The 22,081-nt window shown below is 52.9% G+C and overlaps 1 protein-coding gene across 1 annotated transcript; it reads left to right on the top strand.

Moving 5' to 3' along the window:
- The first annotated feature begins 3,443 nt into the window (after nucleotides 1-3,443).
- NXPH3 (neurexophilin 3) lies at nucleotides 3,444-7,958 on the top strand. The gene is made up of 2 exons (XM_036879777.2): nucleotides 3,444-3,911; nucleotides 6,257-7,958. The coding sequence occupies exons 1-2, from the start codon at nucleotides 3,858-3,860 to the stop codon at nucleotides 6,959-6,961; spliced, it is 759 nt and encodes a 252-aa protein (XP_036735672.1). The 5' UTR covers nucleotides 3,444-3,857; the 3' UTR covers nucleotides 6,962-7,958.
- The last annotated feature ends 14,123 nt before the right edge of the window (nucleotides 7,959-22,081 follow it).

Here is a 22,081-nt window from a genome sequence, read left to right as displayed (position 1 = left end):
GTAGAACAAATGATTCTTTCATCTTGTCCTCATCAGAACTTCATTCCCAGACTTGCTTTCATCTCTGGCCTTTGCGTGAGTTGCTTCCTGTGCCTGGAAGGTTCTTTCTTTCCCTTCCCACCTGGGCCGATCCACATATCACAAGACTAATTTCTCTGGGATTGGTCCTCAGCCCCCTCACTCGAATTAGGGTTTCCCTCTGGGCTCCTCGAATCCCCTATACATAGTACTCTATCATTAACACTTTAAAATAGCAAATTGCCAGGTAAACGAGAGATTATTAACAATAATGATCCTGCCTCTTCTCCTGGATCTCTGTGCTCCATCTGGCTCAAGGGCATCCACTCACTGCCTGTCAAACCATCAGGAACCCTATTTCCCATTCATTTGATAAACAGTGACCAGGTGCCCACTGTGTTGTTTTCTTGCCTGCAGCACTGGGCAGGCAGGGAGGAGGGAAGGGCTACAGACAGGATGCCTGCTAACCCACTTCCAGTTGCACATGGGTGCGGAGGAGGCTGGAGGGCTGAGGGGTGGGACTCGTGCATTGTATTTTGCCTCATTTGTTAGAAGGGCATGGTGAAGGAGGGGCATTGGGGGACCCAGGGAGGGGAGTCTGAATGGTCACAGCTGTGCACAAAGTTCACTGTGATCTGTCTCCCCACCCTGAGAGCAGCTCAAGGGACTGAGGTGGGGTGTAGCTGGTGGAGGAAGCTCAGCCAAAGCCAGGGGCCAGCAGCATCCAGACTCGACATGACCACCACTTTTCCCCAGAACCCAGGTTCTTCTGCATGCCCATGGTGCTCACCTCAGCAAGCATTTAGCCTGTTGCCCAAGCCAGAAACTTGGGTACCATATTTGACTCTCTTTCTCCCTTCCTCCCTCATCTCTGCAACAACAAATCCTGATTATTTTGCCTCCTAAAGATGTCTTTAGTACCCCATCTCTTACACCAGATCATTGCTTTTATCTCCTAACTGCTTTCCTCCTGCTCCCCTCCCTCTGGTCTATCCTTTTTTTTTTCCAGTCAGTTCTCCAAAAGCTCTCTCAAATGCAAATCTGACTCTAACCACCAGCCCCCAGAATGCCCTTCAAAGGTCCTAACCCCTTAACCCAACACATAAGACCCTCCATCAGCTGGCCCAGCCTCCTGCTCCAGCTTCCTCTCCTCCCCTCTGTACTCCAGTACCAGCAAACTGCTTCACTTCCAGCCTCAGACCTTTGACCTGTCAGTACCCCCTACCAGGAATAGCCCTTATGTGACCGACCCTTCATCACAGCTTTTGGCATCACCTCCTCCAAGAGGCCACTACTGACCCTCCCTGCTCCTGCCCTCCCACCCCATCCTTGGTGCATCCATAATGCCTGATACAGGGATCTGTTATTCCACTCACCACACTGAATTATAATAATCGATTTCCATGTCTCAGTTCTGCACTAGCCAGTGGAATCCTGGAGGGCAGGGATGGTATCCCATTCATCTCTGTATCCCAGACCCTGGCCTGGTGCCTGGCACTGAGGACAGGCTCGGACAGTGGTTGATGAATGAATGCAGGGGGGAAACTTGAAGGAAGTGAGCACCAGGACTGGCTGAAAGGGCAGTGAGGGCAGGCCTGGCAGGAGGCACAGACAGAGCCAATGTGTGGGAAGTAGGAAAGCAAGAATTTCCCTTGATTGCACCCCCACGATTGCTCGCCAGGCATTGTGCCTGAGCTTTGTTTGCACATTTGGTCTCATTTAGTTCTTGCAACAACAGATCAGGAAACTGGCATCAGAGAACCAAAGCAACCTGCCCAAGGTCACACAGCCAGGTCTGGAGTGGAATCCAGGACTATCAGGCCTGAAAACCTGTGCTCTTTCTGCTGGGCCACATTGCTCTCCTGGGGACAGGACCTTCTGGAGCTCGACAGGGAGTGGGGCCCGCTATGCCTCTGCCTAGCTGAGTGCTAGAATCAGCTGCCCACGCTCAGGCCGACAGCTTCTTCCTCCCAGCCAGACCAGAGGCTCAGAGGCCAGATGAGGATTTATCTGTTCCTTCCTCCCCTGGCTATGGGGGTCTTTGATTAGACACGCGCACCCCTTACCACTGCTAGGGAAGGGCTGCTGCATGCTGGTACCATCCAAGGTGCCTGGGGAATGCAAGGGGCTCTATGGTGCTGTCTGGGTTCTGCAGAATCCGGCTCCCTCATCACATTTGGCCCAAGCTGATATTAAGATTCATCTGCATTCCCCGTGCACCCGCCTGGCAGATGGTGGGGGAGGAGGCTGGGTGCGTGCTGGGGGCTGCAGCGGGGACTGAGCTGGGCCTCCAGGGCTATAGAGCAGTGCCCACCCATCTGAATCCATGGGCTCAGCCCAGGCTGGGGCACTCCAAATACTGGGTACCTCCTTACCCTCACAGCCTCCAGGTGTTGCTAGGACCTGACCTTGGATTTTTCTAAGGTCTAAAAGAGCCCTGGAATTCTAGGAAGGAAACATGGAGATGAGTGGGGGTGATGGGGGATGGGACCCATTTGATAATCTCAAATCAGGGTCTTGTTCTTCCTCCTTGCCCTGAAAGTTTACAGAGACCAAAGATAACCCAGGACCCCACTGGGATAAGCGCCCCACATCTCGGGCTCATCACTCCCTGGGTCACAGGGAAAGTAGGTAGTGAAAGATGGAGGGACAGCCTCCAGGGAGGCCTTGCTCACCTGCCTCCCCACCTTCACAGGCTTACTCCTGACCCCGCCCGAGAATCCAGCCTGGTCCCTAGGGAACTTTTCAGCCCAGGGCTCTGGCCAGAAGTTTCCTGTCACAGTGATTAGACTGAGAATTGGGGTGGTGGGGTGGGCGCTATGCCAGCCCCTCTGAGTAAAGTAGAAGAGGAAAGGAACTGACATTGTAACAAAAGGAGTACAGGCTAGACACCTAGAAGAACTTCCCTCAGCACAGAACAAAGTCTTACGGAGAGAAAGTGGACTTTCGGGTATGGCAACAGGATACGTTATTGACCTTTTCCGGCTGTTGGAATGGGCTTGGAAAAATACTCTTTCCAGATTCCAGGTCTCCTGGGGTTCAGGGTAGGGCAGTGGATTCCCAATACCCGCCACGGAATCCGCCCTGTCAGAGGGGTAGAAAAGGTGGGGTTCCTCTTCCAGGGCCACCACCCTCTCCCTCTCCCTTCCTCGCCAAGAGTTGTTCCGCCCCCGCGTCCTATCCCCTTCGTCCTGGGTCCCCGGGCTGCGGGCCGGCATGGGAGGAGTTAACTCCGTAGGTACCGGCTGGGCTCACTGTACCTGCCGCCGCCGCCGCCGCCGCCGCCGCCGCCGCCGCCGGTGGGAGGGACGAGGAAGCTGGAGCCGCCTGGGCGCCAGGAGCGCTCCAGTCTGGCGGGGTGCTGCGCGGGGAGCGGGCGGCGGGGCTCGGCGCGGCCGGGGGCGTCCGCCAGGGGGCGCGCCGCGACGGGGCGGGAGGGGCCGTCTGGTCTGGGGAATTAGCACCGGGGACGGGCGCGCGCGCGGGTCCCCAGCACATCTGGGCGAGAGCTGCGCGGCTGGAACCGAGGGGGCGCCGAGCGCAGATCTGGAGCCGCAGAGCCACCGCGCAGCTGGGGCCCTTCGAAGCGCTCGAGGCGCACATCTGGAACCTCGAGAGGGGGCCGCGCGGCGCGCAGCTGGACCAGGGGAAGGGGGCGGCGGCTACACAGCTGGACCGAAGGGGGTGGGGTCGGTCCTGGGCGGCTGGCAGAGGGGAGGGCGGAGAGTCGCCGGGGACTGGAGCATGGGACGGCGCGCCTGAAGAGCTGAGGTGAGGACGGGGCCTGGGACCCCGAAAGGAAGAGAGGAAAGAAAGGCGCACGAGAGCAAAGGAGGAAGATGCAACTGACCCGCTGCTGCTTCGTGTTCCTAGTGCAGGGCAGCCTCTATCTGGTGAGTGGTCTGCGGGGAGCTGCGCGGAGGGGCGGGGGCCTGGAGGATTGGGGGAGAGCGCGGGAAGCTCCCGAGCCCGGAAACTTTCTCCTTCCCCCCCAGCATCCCCGGCACGGAGGAGACGCCTGGAGGCTGGGGGGAGAGGGCGGGTCCGAGGACCGAGGCTGTACCGAAGGGGTTAATAGGGGCGGGGAGAGGGTGCTTGGCTGGCCCACCCACCAGCGCCTGGTGGCGGGATGTGCGACGAGCACGAGGGTAAAGGCCACCAGCGGATCGCCAAGGGTTACTCGACCCTTTCCGCGCGCCCCGGGATGCGCGGAAGGCGAGTGGGCGGTGGGTTGTGGAGCTGATGACCTGCCAGGTCAGGGGGCTTGGGCTTTCTCCGACCTTGGGGACCCTGAGAGCCCCAGGCTTGGGTCCCCAGCGCGCGGAGCCTGTCCAGGCATGGGGCGGCCCCCTCGTCCCTCGCTCCCGCCTTCCCTCCCGCTCCCTCCCTCCCCGCCTGTTGTTTTCCTCTCCTCTCCCGGCTGCGCGCAGCTCGAGCCCCACAGGACCTGGGCAGGCGGCTCCCGCCCCGGGCGCTCGCGGCAGCTGAGCGGAGCGTCCGGAACCCGCTCCCCGTGCGCTCGCTCGCGGCTTCCCGGAGGCCAGCGACGCCGGGGAATCCCACCCCAGCCCCCAGCCTGGGGCTTCACTCCCCTCGAAAACCTCCACCCCAATCCTGTCGTGGAGAAGCCTCGACTCACGTCTGGATCTGCCCCTTTCCTCAAAACAATAATTCCCTTTGCTGCTTGCTCTTAGCCACTGTGTGGAAGAACCCTTCCCTTCTCCATCCCCACCTGCAGTCTTTCTCCCCCTCCTTCAGCCATTCAGCCATCCGTGATCCCCAGGGCCAAGAACACACAGGTTTGCAGCCTGGAGCCCAGCATCCCCTCCTGGCTGTCCCTCCACCCTTGATCTGGGGCCTAGCAGGCCAGGGCACCGCGCATATTGTGGGTGTGGCCAGGGCCAGAACAGGGGGTGTGAAGACCCCAAGCCCTTTTGGAGCCCTTTGGCGTTCCCCCATCCTCACCCCAGGGTCAGCAGCAAATCCAGATGCTACCAGCTGTGAGCTGGTCTCCTGGTGCTGGTAACACAAACAAAAAGCAAGTCCTCCCTTCAGAAGCTGAGTAAACACACCAGGCGGCTGCCCTCAGGAAACCTTGTCTACTCCCTGACACCCTTATGAGCTGGCCTGTGTTGCAGCCAGGTCAGGCTGTCCTGCAGGCCCTTCCCACAGCCTCTCCAGGTGGCCTCGTCCAGGTTGTTGCCTGCTGCCATAGTTGACCCAGCAGAGGCTGTCTGCTGCTTCACAGTCTTACAGGAGATTTCTGGTGGGGATGGGGCTTGGATAAAACCCCTATAAAGGGACACATCTGGTCTGTAAGGCCAGGAGTGTGCGTTGGAATGGGAGGGCTGACCCTATGTGACTTAGCCTTATAGTGATGTAATCTTTGAGTCCTGGTGTCCTCATCTGTGAAATGGGAATAGCAACTCCAACCTCATAGTGCAAGTAAGGTCCTGCCATGTCATCATCAGGGGTCCCCAGAGGAGTGTTTCCTGGGTGTGGAATTCACTCCAGGTCTGCCCCCTGGTCCTCTTGCCAAAACCCAAACTGCGATTGCACTTGACAGAGAATTTCACTGGTCTATTTTCTGTCGGTTCTCTTTGCCTCTGAGGGCAGAAACTACTCTGGATGAGGTGGTGTCTCACCCACCAGATGAAGAAGTCCCAAAAAGCAAGGGCTGTACCTCTCCTGTCAAACTGGGGGCTCTTCCAGTGTAGGGTGGGGCTGTCCTCTGATTCTGGCTCTTTTAAGGCAGAGACTGTGCCTCTCCCATCAGCCTGGGAATTTTCCAGAAGCAGGGACTCCAGCTCTCCTATAACAGTGGGGGCTCTGTTAGCACAGGGACATGCTTCTGTCATCGGATGAGCCTCTCACAAGATCAGGAGCTGGGCCCCCCAGATGAGACCGGTGGCTCCCGAGGGATAGGAGCTGTGTATCTCTGGTGACACGGTCCACTGGAGAGGATTCTCCATTACCCTTCCAGACTTTAAAAAGTGGCCAGAGGCAGGACAGTGGGGAAAGGTGGTGGTTGTGACCTGAGTGTCAGAACATAAGATGGGACCATGACACCACCCAGAGCGTACACCCAGCCCCCAGCATCAGTGGGCAGGAGACTCTCAGCCCCTAGTCGGTGGAAGGCACAGGCAGAGAGATAATGCCAGTGGTGTAGCATGGTGGCCCAGAACTCCTGCATTCTCTGGGGACAGGGCTTTCACTCTCTTCCCAATGCCCTCCACAGGTCATCTATGGCCAGGATGATGGGCCTCCCGGCTCAGAGGGCTCTGAGCACGATGACCATGAGAGCCAGCCCCGGCCCCGGATGCCTCGGAAACGGGGCCACATCTCACCTAAGTCCCGCCCCATGGCCAACTCCACTCTCCTGGGGCTGCTGGCTCCACCTGGGGAGGGATGGGGGGTCCTTGGGCAGCCCCCCAACCGCCCAAACCACAGCCCCCCATCTTCAGCCAAGGTAAAGAAAATCTTTGGCTGGGGCGACTTCTACTCCAACATCAAGACGGTAGCCCTGAACCTGCTTGTCACAGGGAAGATCGTGGACCATGGCAATGGTACCTTCAGCGTTCACTTCCGACACAATGCCACTGGCCAGGGCAACATCTCCATTAGCCTTGTGCCCCCCAGTAAAGCTGTAGAGTTCCACCAGGAGCAGCAGATCTTCATCGAAGCCAAGGCCTCCAAAATCTTCAACTGCCGAATGGAGTGGGAGAAGGTGGAACGGGGCCGCCGGACCTCCCTCTGCACCCACGACCCAGCCAAGACCTGCTCTCGAGACCATGCCCAAAGCTCAGCCACCTGGAGCTGCTCCCAGCCCTTCAAAGTCGTCTGCGTCTACATCGCCTTCTACAGCACAGACTATAGGCTCGTCCAGAAGGTGTGCCCAGATTACAACTACCACAGCGATACCCCCTACTACCCCTCTGGGTGACCCTGGGCAGGCCACAGAGGCCAGGCTGGGGCTGGATGGACAGGCCTGCCCATGCAGGAGGCCAGCCGTCTGGATACTGGGCAGGGCAGGGGAGGGGCCTCAGGCAGGGAAGGGGGTGGAGAGGAGATGTCAAGTGGGGCCAGGGCCAAGTCTCAAGTGGCAGGGAAGGGCTCACCAGTGCAGGCCCCAGCCTGACGTCGTGAAGTGACTGGGACCAAGGAGCACGGGAGGAAGAGTAGGTTCCCTGGGCAGCTCACAGGGTTTCCCCACTGAGGGACAGGAAGATGCTGGGTCCAGGAGGCCCCTGGGGCTTGCAGATCAGTGTGGCCCCAGTCAAGTCACAGAGAGAAGCCTAAGGCCTGGGCTCCCTCCTTGCCTTCCTGAGGCAAGAAAAGCAAGAAGGAGAGGGGCTTCATCAGCACGGACACCAAGCAGGTGACAAAGGATGGCTGAGATGTGGCTTTCTGGGAGCCAGCACGGGTGGGGGGAGTAGGAGGAGCTCTCCAGCCCTGCCCAGTGGGCAGCCCTGAGCCCCTTGTCCTGGACTGCAGACTGGCGGACTGCGCTCAGCTTGAGGCTGAAGTGGTGACCCTCGGAGTCTTTGATGTCTTACAAATAGACTATCTGCCCTAGCCAGGCCACCCCTTTCCAAAATTCCCTTTCCTGCCATTGCTCCACGCCTCTGCCCACCCTCATGCTGATGGGACACCCATCCTTAAGCTGGGACAGAGGGTGACGTGGTTCTCCCAGCACCAAGGCCACAGTGGAAGCCCACCCGTGCGCTGCGTGTCCCTCCTCCACCCTACCCGCTGCTGGCTCCTGTGGGAGCACCCGTGTCCAGTGAGCGATCCCTCACTAGCCAGCCTAGCCCTTCAGTCTAGGGCTCACCCGCAGAGGGATGGTGCTGTCCCTCCTGGCCTGTAGGGCCCTCAGTTGGGCTGGGTGAGGCCAGAGTGCAGAGGGCATGCTGGACCTGTTCCCTAGTGTCTGTCTTGGGGGGTGGGGGAGAGGGAGGGAGGGGGTGGGGTGGGAGAGGGGGTGGGAGGTCTCGTGAAATCACCTGATTGTTGACCTTTGTGTGCAGAATCTTGTTCTGGAGCAGGGAATAAAGCTTTCCCCGGGGCATTAGTTCTGAGTTGTCTTCAGGGGAGGGAAGGGCCCTGGGTGCCCCACAGTCCAGCCAGCATTTCTCAGGTGGCGCAGAACATTTCCTGGAGACCAGGGCTGCTGGGCTCCAATGGCTGTGGAGCTGCTGCTCACTGAAGGCTCCAGGGCTTCCCTCTCTGGACCCCTCCAGAGTTACCAAGAAAGCTGGGTGACCTCTGTGCTTGGTGCTCGTGTGGAAAAGGGGCAGCATCTGCAAAGCAGCTTGGGAAGCAAGAGCTGGCAGGCAGGATGGGCCGCATAAAAGAGCTCCGTGTTGCCTCCCTGGCTGCTATCTGGGCGCAGTGCGGGGGGCGGGGGGAAGGGGGGAGCTGGCTCTGTCAGTATTTTGCTTGGTGGCCTTGGGCAAGTCCATTCTTCTCTCTGGATCCCTTTCTGTTTCTTCTCTATACAATGAGCTTGCCCAGCCCAGAGGTTCTCAAATGTGAGTGGGTGTCTGAATCACCAAGGGAGTTCGTTAAAACACAGCTTTCTGGGTCCTTATTTAGCTGGTCTGGAATGGGGCATAAGAATTTGCCTTTCTAATGAGGTTCAGGTAGACCTGATGCTTTTGGTCCTGGGACCACACTTTGAGGACCACCTGGATGACCTCTTAAGTCCCTTTCTGGCTCCAGCTCCCTAGGATGAGGAGACACCTCTGGTGCCTCTTCCAGTGATGACTTCCAGCTACCTCTGAGAAAGTCCCCTGGGAAGGGTCCTTTCAGAGAATCACAGGTACTGGGTTTCCAAGCTGATGACATGCTTGTGCAGGAACAAGCTGGGTAGCTGGGGACTAAAGGGGCCTTGAAAGCAGCCATCCTCTGCCCCAGCTGATAGAATGGATGGCTGCTGGTGTTCCCTCATCTGGGAGTTAGCTGGGCCTTTTGGGGCTCGGTGAGGGGAGGACTGGGGCTCCCACTAAGATCACGGTGCCCTCTCTGGAGGTCATTTAGGTCTGCTCTCTTGGGAAGGTGTCACTTAGGTTCCTGGTCCCTTTTGGCCCTATAGCCTCAGTAAGGACAGTTCTAGCATGAGGGTAGGATGGTCTCACCACCCCAACCCGGTCCCCTCTGCCCACCAGCACAGACCAATGCCTCCCACACTGCACAGCAGAGCTGGGGTTGGGGCTCAGAAGCCCTCTTGCTGTAGAAGTGACTGAGGAAGTGCACACAATTTGAGCTTGCCCTCCCATTCCAGCTTCTCTCCCTGCACTAGGCTTCCCAGGATCATGTCCCCTGAGCAGAGATTAGCGACACTCCCCCCACTCCTCCATGCCCTCTCTCCCATCCCACCCTGGGGACAGGTGCTTAGAGCTCAGAGAGGCCCTGGGGCTCAGGCCCTGCCATAGCAGGGTGAGGGGGGTGTTGCAGCTGCTGAATCTGATGTGTTCTCCTACCTGCGGATGCCCACCATACACCACTGCCCACACAGCCCTGTGGGCACTGGGGGAGGACAGTGAGGGTGGTGGCCCTGGGCCCTGCACCTGGCCTGGCCAAACTACTCTCAGGACCTGGGGCCACTCTGACCCACCTGCTTTGGCTCCTCTCCTCCTGTGGAGAGCCAGATGCTGCCGACAGCTGGAGGTTGGCCTGCCTGGCACACAGTTCTGCCTGCGCAGGGGGTGGGTTCACTTTAATAACTTCATTTCACTGGCACGCACACTCTGCCGCCTCATCCCTCCTTTTCTGCCATCCTCATAACCCAGCTGCTCTTCTCAGCTAGGATCTTGCTAGGATTTCCTCCTGCCTCATAATTGGTTTGGAGTAGCCCTCTGGCCCCTGCTATCCCTGCCATCACCAGGTCCTTCCTGTGCTCCCTTGGTCCTCATAAGGGAAAGGGTCCATCCAACTGCCTCTGGCTACCAAGGCCCCGACTCTGCCCCTGGTGAGTGTCTGGGACACCAGGCGCCCCATGCTCTGAGCCCCTGCTCTTGTCATTCAGACACTCACAGGACAGCACCCTTCTTGGGAAGGAGTCTGTCTCCTTCCCCAGAGAGAAGCTCTGGGTCCTACTCTCACCCCAACACTTTGGTCTCCCCACCACTGCCCTTCAGGGACCAGGCTGCTTCCCAATCTGCTCAACCGACTCAACTGAGTAGAGCCTTGGGACAAGTCTACTAGACCAGGGGCTCTTTGAGGACACACCCTGTACCTCCACGTCAGACTGAAGAGCTCCTGAGACCAGCATCTGGGCCTCCCTCTTAGAACTGGGGTCTCCCTGAGGGCAAGAACTGCAATATGGATGCAGGGGAAAAGCTTGCTCTTTTCTAAGCATCAAAATACCTGGAGGCTGCCTCTGTCCCCCAGCCCGGCACACAGGTGTTATCTGGGCCTCAGTGGTCCCATCTCTAATGGAGCGAATCTTCCCAGCGGCCTGTGAAGTTAAGAGGGAATACATGTTAGGTCAACTGGCAGCAATGCTGAGTCTTCCTGTGAATGAAACTTAAGGCAAAAGCAAATGGGTGTGGGGGTCCCTCCTCCCTCCTTTCCCCTCCCAGACCCCTCATTCTCCTTTCCTGAGATGAGCAAGCGGGAACTGAGTCGGCCCCCCCACACCCCTATCCTCACAGGAATGCAGGTGGCACACTCCTGAGGCAAGCCCCAAGCCTCCATGCTCAGAGCTGCAAAGGTGGTGGCTGGGGAGGGGGCTGGGGGAAGGGCGTTTATGGGGGGATGGAGGCAGCCAAAGGTCATGGGGTGACAGGGGCCTGGATTATTGAGTGGGTAGGAAGAGGGGTGTGGGAGACACAGTGACCCAGTTTCTCTGTGATGGGAAGGGATCCAGTGTCATGGTTGGGAGTGAGAGAGCCTCTGAGCCCTGTGGTACTGCCAGGAAGAACGGGGCCTGGGGTGAAAGGCGAGGACAGGCACTGCCAGCCCCACCACATGGAAGCAAAATTGGGTGGAAGATGGCACCTGTGTTTATGCCAGAGTCCTGGGGTGGGAGCTGCCGCCATCACCAAGGCACAAATGCCAGAGGAGACCTGGCACTCAGCAGTTGGGCACTGAGTTCTGGTTCCACAGGGAACCCTGTTTCCTGTTGGCCTGCCAAGTTCAAAGGCTGATCTGATAACAACTCAAGTGAAGGATGCTTAGTTCAGAGTCTCCCAGTTCACTGTCTCAGGGCCACCTAGCTCCATGATCCCCAGGGACAAGCTGGTACCTGCCAAGGAACTGGCAACACGAGTGGACAGGAATATATATCTGGGTCCTCATCCTGGGGACATATTATCTGGGGGCCTTGGACAAATGGCATAATCTCTCAGAGTCTCCTTCTGTGAAAAAGTAGGGCTGTAGCTATCTTGGAGCATTGTTGGGAAAACCTGTGACTCAGCGAATGTTACTACCTCCTCTCTTGTTTTCAGAGGGAGGTTTTTGTTAAGTTTGGCTTTGCTCTTGCTATGGCTGGTGTACAGGCCCCAGGCTGGAAGTAGGAGACTTGGGCTCTTGTCCTGGTTCTGCCCCACAGAGCAGGAAGTTGCTACTTGTCCCATAGTATCTATTTCCCCTTTCTCCATAGTAATGGCATCCTCAGTTTTTAGCTAGGCACTGCGCTGCCTGATACAAATACTACATTTCTCTGCCTCCCTTGCACCTAAATGTAGCCATGTGTTTAAGATCTGGCTAATGACACATAAACCAAAGGGTTATTTGGCAGCTTCCAGGGAAACAGTTGATGTACACTCTTGGCCTCTTCTTTTTCCATCTTTCATCCTGCTGCCTGGAATATGTTTGCGATTGCTGGAGCTCTAGCTGCCATATTAGACCATGGGAATGAGAGTTACATCCCAAAAGGAGCAGAGTGATGAACTAGAAGAAGTCTCAGTCCCTGAAAACTTTGTTAAATAGAAAATTTTGTGGACTAGAAATATCATACAAGCTTTAGGTTGCCTTCCTTCTGATTTTTACGAGAGAAAAATCAAATTTCTATCTTATTTAAGCCACTGTGCTTTGAATTTCCACTTCTTAGAGATAAATCTAGCCCTACCTGATTCCTTGGATGTGTTTGAACCCTTTACTTCTGTGGACCTCAGTTTCCTTATCTGTAGAAATGACATAATGCTGACGTGTCTTGCACATCAGAGAGGTTTTATAGACTCATAGGCAAGAATGAACTTGGGCAGGCCCTGGTACTCCTCCTGCCTCTGGCATTGAGGCACATAGCCTCCATTTTTGGAGGTGGACCAAGTTGCTGCTGCATTGCAGGGAGTCCCTGGGGGGCTCAGAAGGACTCTCTACCCCGCCTGAAAGGCCTCCAGTCTCCAAGTTTAGCCCCCACACATCTGAGGCCCTTCCACATTCTGATGTTGGTGACACACAATCCTCGTTAAGGGCCTGACTGATCCCAGCCAGATGGGATCCTAATTTAATTAAAACCCTTTAATTACCTGCAACAACACAGCTTTGGAAGGCCAGTGCAGTGGGGCCTGTGATGGGAGGGGGGTGCTCGACAGGGCAGAGCGGTGGCTGCCCTCCCATCACTCAGGGAACTCAGGGTTTCATGGAGGTTTTCCCAACTGCACAGAACAGCCAGTGTGGCCCCTGCTGCTGGCCTGGTCTACAGCCAAGTCGAGAGGGGGGCAAACCAGGCCCCAGGGAGCAGAGCAGCAGGCTCTTGAAGCTGAAGCTGTCAGCGTTGGTTTGTGCTCACCCTACAACCAGCATAGGCTGTTTAAGCTCAGGTCTGAGCCTTCCTAAGACCCTGGGCCTGCCCAGGACCCTCTGGGTAGAAACAGGCATGGTTCTGATTCCTCATGAACTGGATTGGCTTAAGAAACAGGGGTGCCTCCATATCCACCACAGGAGAGCCATGACCCTGAGAAAAGTGTCTTTCAAGGTGGTGTCACTTGGGCAGGGGAACAAAAGAGAGTGACTTATGTGGGCTGCAGAGGGCTATTTGTCTCTTGGGGACCAGTAAGGACCTCCCCATGGTACTGGGCCTCAATGGGCTCCCCCACCTCATGAAGGCAGAGGAAGGCCAGGCCAGAGCTTGCCAAGCCTTGGCAGGGGCAGATTCTATATCCCAGACTGTGAGCTGGGCTATTTTTAAGCCTTGTGGACATGATACATTAATACCCTTCTGTTCTCCTTTACTACTTATTCGTTCAACAAATATTGTTTAATAAAGCCTTTGAAAGTTCCAGCTGGTCTCCACGGTGCTAGGAGATCGGGAGGGAAGAGGTTTCACTTCACACTTGAGCCATGGCCTTAAAAGAAATGTTCTATCGGGGTCAGTGTAATGTCAATGGCTGGAGAAACCCCAAGGGGAAGGAGAAACTCAAGGGGACAAGCAGAAGCCACTAGGCCCTGAAACTCCACAGCCTCATGTTCGTCCTGCCAAAGCTGCAGCCAGGAGCTATGTGGTTTGCACCACTGTACACGCGCCCAGTGCCTAGGCCTCTGCCCCCCCGACCCCCCCATCCTCTTCCTCTCTTCCAGCACCCAGCCTCAACTCCTCCCTTCATCTGGCTTCCTCCATTATCCCCTAGCATCCCCAGCCCTCCCTGAAGAGCCTGCCCCTAACTCTGACTCAGTTGTGTGCCTGTCAACTTAGGGATGGTCACAGCAGGAAATGTGGATGGCTCCTAACTAAAGAAAGACTGGACACAGGCGCTGTCTTCCCTCAGACTGGAGACTCCATGAAGGTGAGGGCTCTGTGTCCCTGGTCCTTCCTCTGAGGCCTCAAATGAGCTCCCTGAACCCAGGCTCCTGCATGCCCACCTCTCCACGGAGGTCATCTCTTGTTGGACAGCAAGCTGTGGCATGATCACAGCCTTCACCCTGACAGCTGGGGAGAGGAAGTAATGACCGAGGACAGACTGCTGCACTCCCATATGCCCAGGCCCTCCTGGCTAGAGGAAGCGGGGGGCAGGAGCAGAGGAGGCAGCATGTCTGAGTTGGCACACCCCTCCTCCCACCTGTCCCTGATACTGGATGTTGTCTCTTCAGAGAGGTCTCCAGAGACCCAGGTTGGCTCCTGGGGCACAGTGAGGGGCAGAGGCTCACCCTGAATTGCTGAGAGTCATAGGAAAAGCCAGGGCCTTCTGGCTTCTAACTCAGTACTTGTTCTTTCCATTATACCAGGTCTCCTGTCCCAGATCTCATGGCTGCTGGGGTGGGCCCTTCTTCCCAGGGGCCCTGGGCTTCCCCACCTTGAGGTCACAGCAAGGTCATGCCCCACCTACGATGTGTTTGAAGAGAGTTGAGTTTGAGTCTCAGTTGCATGTGGTCTTCACCTAGTCCCCTCGCCTCTCGGGGTCCTGGATAGCAGTTCTTCCCTGACCTGCTCACAGGGTTACTGGGAGGAACTGGCTCTGGGATGGTGGCACCTTGTCAGTGCAGGGCTATTGCTATTTAGCGCCTCCTGCCTGGCACTCCCACACACTGTTGGGGCTCACAGGCATCACAGAACTTCACGGGGAAGGGAGAGAGAGCTGCTTTTTCTTCTTGGGGCAGGCAAGTGCCAGTGGTTGAGAGCATGGATCCTGGAGCCAGGTTGCCTGGATTCATGCCCTCAGTCTGCCCTTTCCTCATTGTAGACTTTGGGCAAGTCCCTGAACATTTTTGTGTCTCAATTTCTCCATCTGTAAAATGGGGATGATCTTTACCTGTAAGAGACTGAGTGCTGTGAGTTGGAATGTGTGAAGCAGCTGGAACTGTGTTTGGCACAGAGGCAGCCTTGAGGCGAGCTGCTCTGAGTACAGTCCCACTTTAGCCTGCCTGACCCTGGCCAAGTGTGAGTAGGTGGAAGAAGAATGGTCATGGGCACCCCCATTCCTTGCTGCAGGAAGAATGTGCAAGAAAAAAGCCCACAAAGTCAGAAGTCTGTCACATCTACGAAAGATGACAGACACAGAAATCTAGTTTTGTTTTCCTTGATTCTGGCCAAGATATGGGGCCCTTGGTTGCATCTCTACTGCTCCTTGGGCCCAGAATTCCACTTCTGCACTCCAGAAGCTGCTATGGACACTGAGGGGTTCATCTGTTGCTCCCCCGGGGCCTCTATCCTTGAACATAACACAAGGCTCAGAGAATGCAGGTGGCCCAAAGGGCTTTATTTAAAAGCATGGAGTTAAACACCCAGAGCACTCAGCGAAGCATACTCTCCAGACTGGGGCAGTTGCTAAGGGTCCCCGTCTTGCGTTGCCCCACCCGCCCCCTCACCAGTCTTTACCACCTCCACCCATCACCTGTACCTGATGGATCAGGTTCTTATCAGCCTGGATGGCCCCTGGTCCCTCGCTGGTACCCCTGGGAACTGGGAGTGTGAAATGTGATCATCTCAGGCAGTACTGAAGGGTGAGTCCCTGAGGACCAGGCCTTTCACGACCCATTTCTTCTACTTAGAGGGGCCAAGTGCACAGGGAACACACTTGGCCGGTAACTCCTGTTGACTCATGGATGAACTCTGAACTCAATTTCTTTCATAGGGACAGGCAGACAGAGATGGAAAGAGACATAGGTCAAGAGGCGGCTAAAACCCTGCCAGGCGGCATCTACAGCGGATGAGAATGATGCTGGCTTGGGGAAACAGGGGCAGGAGGGGGACCTGAGAGTGTGCAAAGGTACATAAATGCCCCATTTACCAGTCTTGGCAGTTCCCAGGCCCAGGCTAGGAGGGGCTTGCTGCTGCTTAGTCAGGCTTTGCCATCTGCCATGTCTCAGCAGAGAGCAGCCGTGGAGGGCTCGGTGTAGGCAGAGCTTCTCTTTAATGCGGCAGGATCAGGCTCAAGATGTCATTGTAGTGAGTGGGACAGGAGACGGGGAGAGAAATGTCTAGGAAAACAGGGGTGAAATAACTAGAAGCTTCCATGTTCCAGGAGGAGGGGAAGATGGGGAGCGAAAAGGAAGGAAAAAGGAGAAGCTGAAGGACACTGGGTAGAAAAGATGGGCTTGATTCAGGAGGTGCATGTCACCATCCTTCTCTGGCACCTCAGAAGCCAGCAACAGCCCAAGAAACAGGTGCCGGGGCCCTCAAGTCACACATGTCCTCTCTCTATGCCCTATTTTCACACCTACCAGCCCTGGCTATTACTTTCCTCTTTGGGCTGCCTGGTGTCAAGCACTCCTAGCCTTTGGAGACTATGACAATGATGACAGGATGACCATACATGAAGAATGAAAGAGCAATTCTAAGTGACAGAAAGATTCATTACAGGCTCTTTCCTAAAAGCTCTATGGCCTCAGGTCCTCCATACGCTGCAGCCTCAGACCCTGCAGGACAATAGGCTAGTGGGGCTATGAAGGGTCCTTTTCCACAGAAGATCCTCATACTCCCAAAGGTACCCATTTCAGCTTATCAACACAGATTTATATTCCATTCCAACAAATCTGAAAAGGAAATGGACTCAAAAGGCTACATGTGGCTTAGGGTAGAACAAACAAGAATTATATTGCAGTAACAATAACATCAGTACAGTTTACTTTCTGGAGCAGTAATGGCACCTTATTAAGGACTTAACATGTATTTTCTCATTAATTTCGCACAAGAACTCCATGAGATACACATGTTCTACAGATGTGGCAACAAAGGCTTTATAGAGACAAGTGCTTAGGCCAGGATCCCGAGTGGTAGCGCAAGGTCAGAGCCCGGCTCCTGGACTCTAGATGCCGTTCTGGCCAAACCTTGGCTGGATGCTCATGCTGCCTGCACCCTAACCACCTCCTCCCCAACAACTAGTTCAGATCTGTCCTCCAATCCCCCACACTTACCCAGGAATTCTCAGCTGACCTCATTTCCTACTTGACACTGAAAAACATACAGTCACCAGATGCAAAGTTGCTCAATCTCCCATTATCAGACAAACCCCCTTATGTCTGTGGACTTTCCTCATGCCTAGAGAGAGGGTGTCCCCCTCTTCCTACTCAAGCCCACCCCCTCCTCCCAGTGCTCTCAGAACCTCACAGTACAGCCAGCCCCTCTCTATTGCACTGAAGCTCTATTTACTCTCTACTGGATCCTTCCCATCAGCTTGAAACACGCTCACGTCTTTCATCTTTCAGGAGAAAATAAAAAACTTTCCCTACTTATTTCCCCCTTCCAGTCACAGCCCACATTTTCCTTCCCTTTCCAGCCACCCTCAGACACTTACCCATCCTCCAAATCTTGTTGCTCACCTCCCACCCACCCCTTCCTTCCCTGAAATGACCCTGGCTGAGGTCACCAATGACTTCCACGGTGCTAGCTCCAATAGGCATTTTTAAATTCTTTCTCTGATTTGACAGTATCTGACACTTTTAACAGTTTGTATCGGTTCTCTTGTTCTCTTGACATTTATTTTCTTCCTTTCTATCTCTGGCCACTTCTCCTTTGCGGCTTACCTTCCTTTACCAGCCTTGATACAAGAGTTCCTTAAAGTTTAGTCCTGGGCCCCTACTCTCCTTCCTCTATACTCAATTACGTCTATAGGCCAGTATCTCCCAGAACATTATCCCCAGGCCTGATCTCTCCTCTGAGTTTCAGACTCATGAATTCAACAGCCCATATAATACCCATTTGGATTTCTCAAGGCATCTCATAATCCACAAGTAAAAGGAAATTAATGACCTTTTTTCCTCCAAGCCTGTTTATCTTCCCAGTGGGTCTCTGTTTTGGTGAATCCACACTAGTCACCTCTTTGTCTATATTTTCTCCAATCCGTCAAGTTTTGCCAAATTTGTCCCTAAATCTCTCAAATACATCTACTTTTCTCCAGCTCTGCTACCCCCCTAGTTCAAGTCCTATTAGCTCTTGCCTTCCTCCATCCCCACCCCCAACATTTTCTATAGTCCAAAGATCTCAATAAAATGAAAATCTTGTCACCACTCTTGCTTAAAACTCTTCCATGATTCTCCCACTGTTCTTAGTCTCTAAGTGCCTCAGCCCTAAATGTGACCTATGCAGGTCCTCCCAGACCTAGCTACTAGCTTCTCTCACACTCTCCACACTGCCACCACCAGCCTCTTTGGGCTCCTGGAACACACCAAGCTCCCTGACTCAGGCTTTACGTGGGCCATTTCTTCTGTGTGGAATGTGCCTCTCCAACTGTACACCAGCTCTTCATCCTTCACCTCTCATTTCAAAAGCTGCTTTTTTAGGGAAGTCTTTCTGATCTCCCAAAAGATTAATTCCTCACTTACAGGCTCTCATGGTGCCTATACAGTTCTTTCAGAGTGTTCACCATGGTTTGACATCATGTATTTGTAGGATTCTTAAGGACATTCTCCCCATTAGATTCTCAGCTTCCGTGAGGACAGGGAGCAGTTAGTGTTACTGTTTACCCCTAGAAATTAGTCCAGTCCTGGGCACATCAGACATTGAATGCATAAATGACTTATTAGCAAAGAAAACAAAGGGCTCTAAAACTTTGTTCTTAAAAAGTCAAACCAAGGCAAGGTTCTTAACTTCAGTGGGCACAGACAACCCTGGGGATCACCCATTGGCATGCTGGGGGATACAACTCTCAAACGTCCTTTTTTTTTCCCTCTGTAACTTCTGTTCACAAGTAATGGGGACATGAAAGATAACACTATGGAGACCACAATCCCCTGAAATGACTGAAGACTATACTGGATAATATGCCAGGCTGTGTACCTATTTTTCATAGTGTTTCAATAAAATATACACTTTCCATACTGGTAAGAGATGAGAATAAAAACATTTACCCAGAGAAATGAAAATGTGTAATATGATTATTGGTTCATGTATCAATGTCAATCTACAGATTTCTAAAAAAGGAGTACTTCATTTTCCCATAAACAAAGTGCCTTTTAAATGCTGTGGGGTAACAGGAAGTAACGTGGAGATGTTGGAGGACAAATTTGAAACCATACTTGTGTGCTAGAGCTGGCTCACACTGGCTTTCTAGAGTCAATCATTAAATTTTCAGGAATTTTGAGAGCTGGTTGTTGAATAGCCAATTAAAAGTTAAATTGTATTAACGTGCAGTTAACAGCAAAGGTAATACATACTCAAAAGTCATCTCTTCGTAATTCTTTTACATCTTACCATTTATTGCCTATGCTCTTGAGATTATATGCATCTATTGTATCTGCATGATAGAAATACTACATACTGGTGAGCTATGCATCCCTTTCCAACTCTGCTCTCCATAATGTCACCTTGGACGTTTGAAATGGGCCACGGTGGGAGTATTTACACCATGGGAACTGGCAAGTGGTACCAATCAGGGCTTGCATTTTTGGGAACTGAATGTTATATTTTCAGTAGCACACCCCTGAACCAAACCACTGGCCTATGAAAACATTTGAAGGGTCTATAGCAGGAATGAAGCAAACTTACTTGGAAGGTGGAGAAGTTGAAGAAGTATAGAAACGCATCTATCTTTAGGAAATTATTTTCAAAACTGTGTAAGGGTTGAAGGTAATTTTTTCAACTTAAAGCTATATTCTACAAACATGACTTTTAGAACAAATATTAGTTACTACGTGTAATTTTATGGAACAACCTGTACACCATTACTTCCAGACAAAAATAAGTGTGCTGACTAAATTGAGACATAAGTTCTTAAGAGTGGGTGGGAGAGATTCCCTCCCTCTCCCCTTTGCCGAACTTGAGAGTAGCTTGTGCTCAATCTGTTTGCTTATGTTCCGTCAGTCTTGGTTTCTGCCTCCATGATTTGACAGAAACTGTTTTAAGGTAACCACTGACCTCCTTACTGCTAAATTCAATAGCTTCTTTTCATCCTTCAATGCAGTGACCTCTCTGCTTCATTTCTATGGGCCACCCCCTTACCTCCTCTGTTAGACTGAATTAGTAGAGCAGAAATCCTACTCTCCACCCCAATCCTAGCCTAGTACGTTTGGCGCCTTCTAGGTGCTCAACCATTGTTTGCTCCGTCACCAGCCTGAGTTTTAATCTCTGTGATCTTGAGAATGTCATCTCCCTTCTCTGTCTCTTTGCACAGACATGAAATGATGGTGAACTATGTGGGGGCCCCTTTCTTCCCTTCAGTTTGTCAAAAGCTCACTTTAAGGATCCTGAGAAGGCTAAAGCTCTCCCCATTTTAAGTGAGTGCTAAGAGCAGCTGTGTCTACTTCACTGCCAGGCAGGCTCTTGCATTTTCACTTTCTCTTCAATCATTGGGCCTAAGCCCAAGAGCTACTCCTTTGCCGGCTGTTGTTTTCTGGCCCAGAGCCAGGTTGAGTGCCCTTGAGGAAGTTACATCATCATCTTTCCAAGCTGTACCACTGGGATGAATGGGAGCTACACGGGACAAGCCTGCAAGTGTTCTCAACTCCTGTGAGATCTGTAAACTGCAGGTCCTGGTGCTACATTCCTGTACTTGAGTTATGCATACTTTATCTTCATAATGTTTTCCCTTTAGACTTGATCCCCTTCAAACTCCTACTAATCAAGTTGCTTGTACTGAATTCCCTCAAGTTCATTCTTGTCTCCTAGAGCTGCAGGAATCAGAACCAAACAGTGTTCTAGATGCCACTTTCTACTCCAGCATTACAGGATTTATGGAGGGGGTGATCACCTTGCTAATGACTTAGCAGCATAAAGATCCTATCAGTCAACAACATTCAAGTTTCGCTCTCATCTGGAGGTCAAAGCTTCTGGTTGTCCCAGCTCATTACTGCAAGTCTGATCGTCCTACATTTGCTTTCTTGCTCACTGTCTCCATGAAGTGTCCACCTGTTGGGTCAAAGGCCCTGACATGATGCAGTCACCTCTGAAATTAAAAGGGGGAAAACATATCCACCTTGTGCATACACATCCATAAAGAGCAGTCCAATGATACCTGAATGTTAGATTAGTCAGCAAGCCATTATAAATGACTCCAAATGATGTAGGGCAGAGTTCAGTGAAAAGTCATGAGACAGAGGAAACACACGGGCCAGGCTGATTAAAAAGATAATTGGTTGTGGAAAATAAGGTTGGGCTCCAGCCAAGAATTTGTCTTTGACAAAGATAAACTGAAGGATGCAATACAGTCATGTAGGGTGGGGAGGGAGGCTCAGTCGTTGTTCTTTTATAGGAGTTGAAGAGCCAGAACAAAGCAACAGTCCATTTCTACGTGCAGCTCAACTCCCCCACTATTTGTTGTTTTGCTCATAAACATACAAGCCGTTTCCTTTCATCTGCACAGGCTCACACAATATGGAGAACCCACAATAGGTTTAAACAGATTTGTAAGGCTCAGAGAGGTGGTCAAGCGAGATCTTTGGCCTGAGAAAGGATCTTGATGTCTCTGGCTGGAATTTTAAAAAGGCGGAATCTCTTTAAAGACCCAGAAGGCCAATAGATTACCAGTGATAAGAGAGAAGCATCTCTTAACTAAATTGTTAAAACCCATGAAGGTGTTTCAGATTTAGTAACAGCTAATAACTAAGTAAGTACTTAAACTGAGTAATAACAACACAGAGAAGTTTAATCTCCACACAGGGAATGGGAAAAAAAATTCCAAAGGATGGCCAGATACAGGGGGGCTGATGCTAGGGAAGGAGGGGAGTCAGGGAATGATGCCAAATACTCATTTTGGACCCGAAACTGCAACTCCAAAGGTTCTGTTAAACTACTTGCCTTGAAATTGTTTTGATAAATAAGCTCTATCCTTGTGGAATTGAAATCTCCAACTGTTCCACTGGCACGGACATCTCTGCAGTGACAGCACATGCCCCAGATTGTGGAGTTAAGTTGAATTAAATTTCAGATGTGGGGGAGCTAAGGGAGGGGGACATGGCAGTGGGAGGTTTATGAACAGTATGCCGGGGCTTTGATGTTGTCATAACCAGATGGCTTCAACTGTATCATTTAAACAAAAACAAACACATCCAAAGTAACATAATAATGACAGGAGAGGCATCGAGCAGCTTCACCTGTACCTGTAATCCTAACATCTTTGTCCCCACAGTGAAGCCCACACTAGAAATTCCATAAATACTGGAAGATCCCGGAAGAGACCTTCATCTTGCTGGAAGCTTGGTGCCATGATTGCTACTCTCCTTAGGACCTATTCCCCAAACCCATCAG

Source organism: Manis pentadactyla, chromosome 4 (genome assembly GCF_030020395.1).
Source record: "Manis pentadactyla isolate mManPen7 chromosome 4, mManPen7.hap1, whole genome shotgun sequence".
Taxonomy (NCBI): Eukaryota; Metazoa; Chordata; class Mammalia; order Pholidota; family Manidae; genus Manis; species Manis pentadactyla.
Note: the sequence above shows the minus strand (reverse complement) of the source record. Positions and strands in the feature narration are given on the sequence as shown.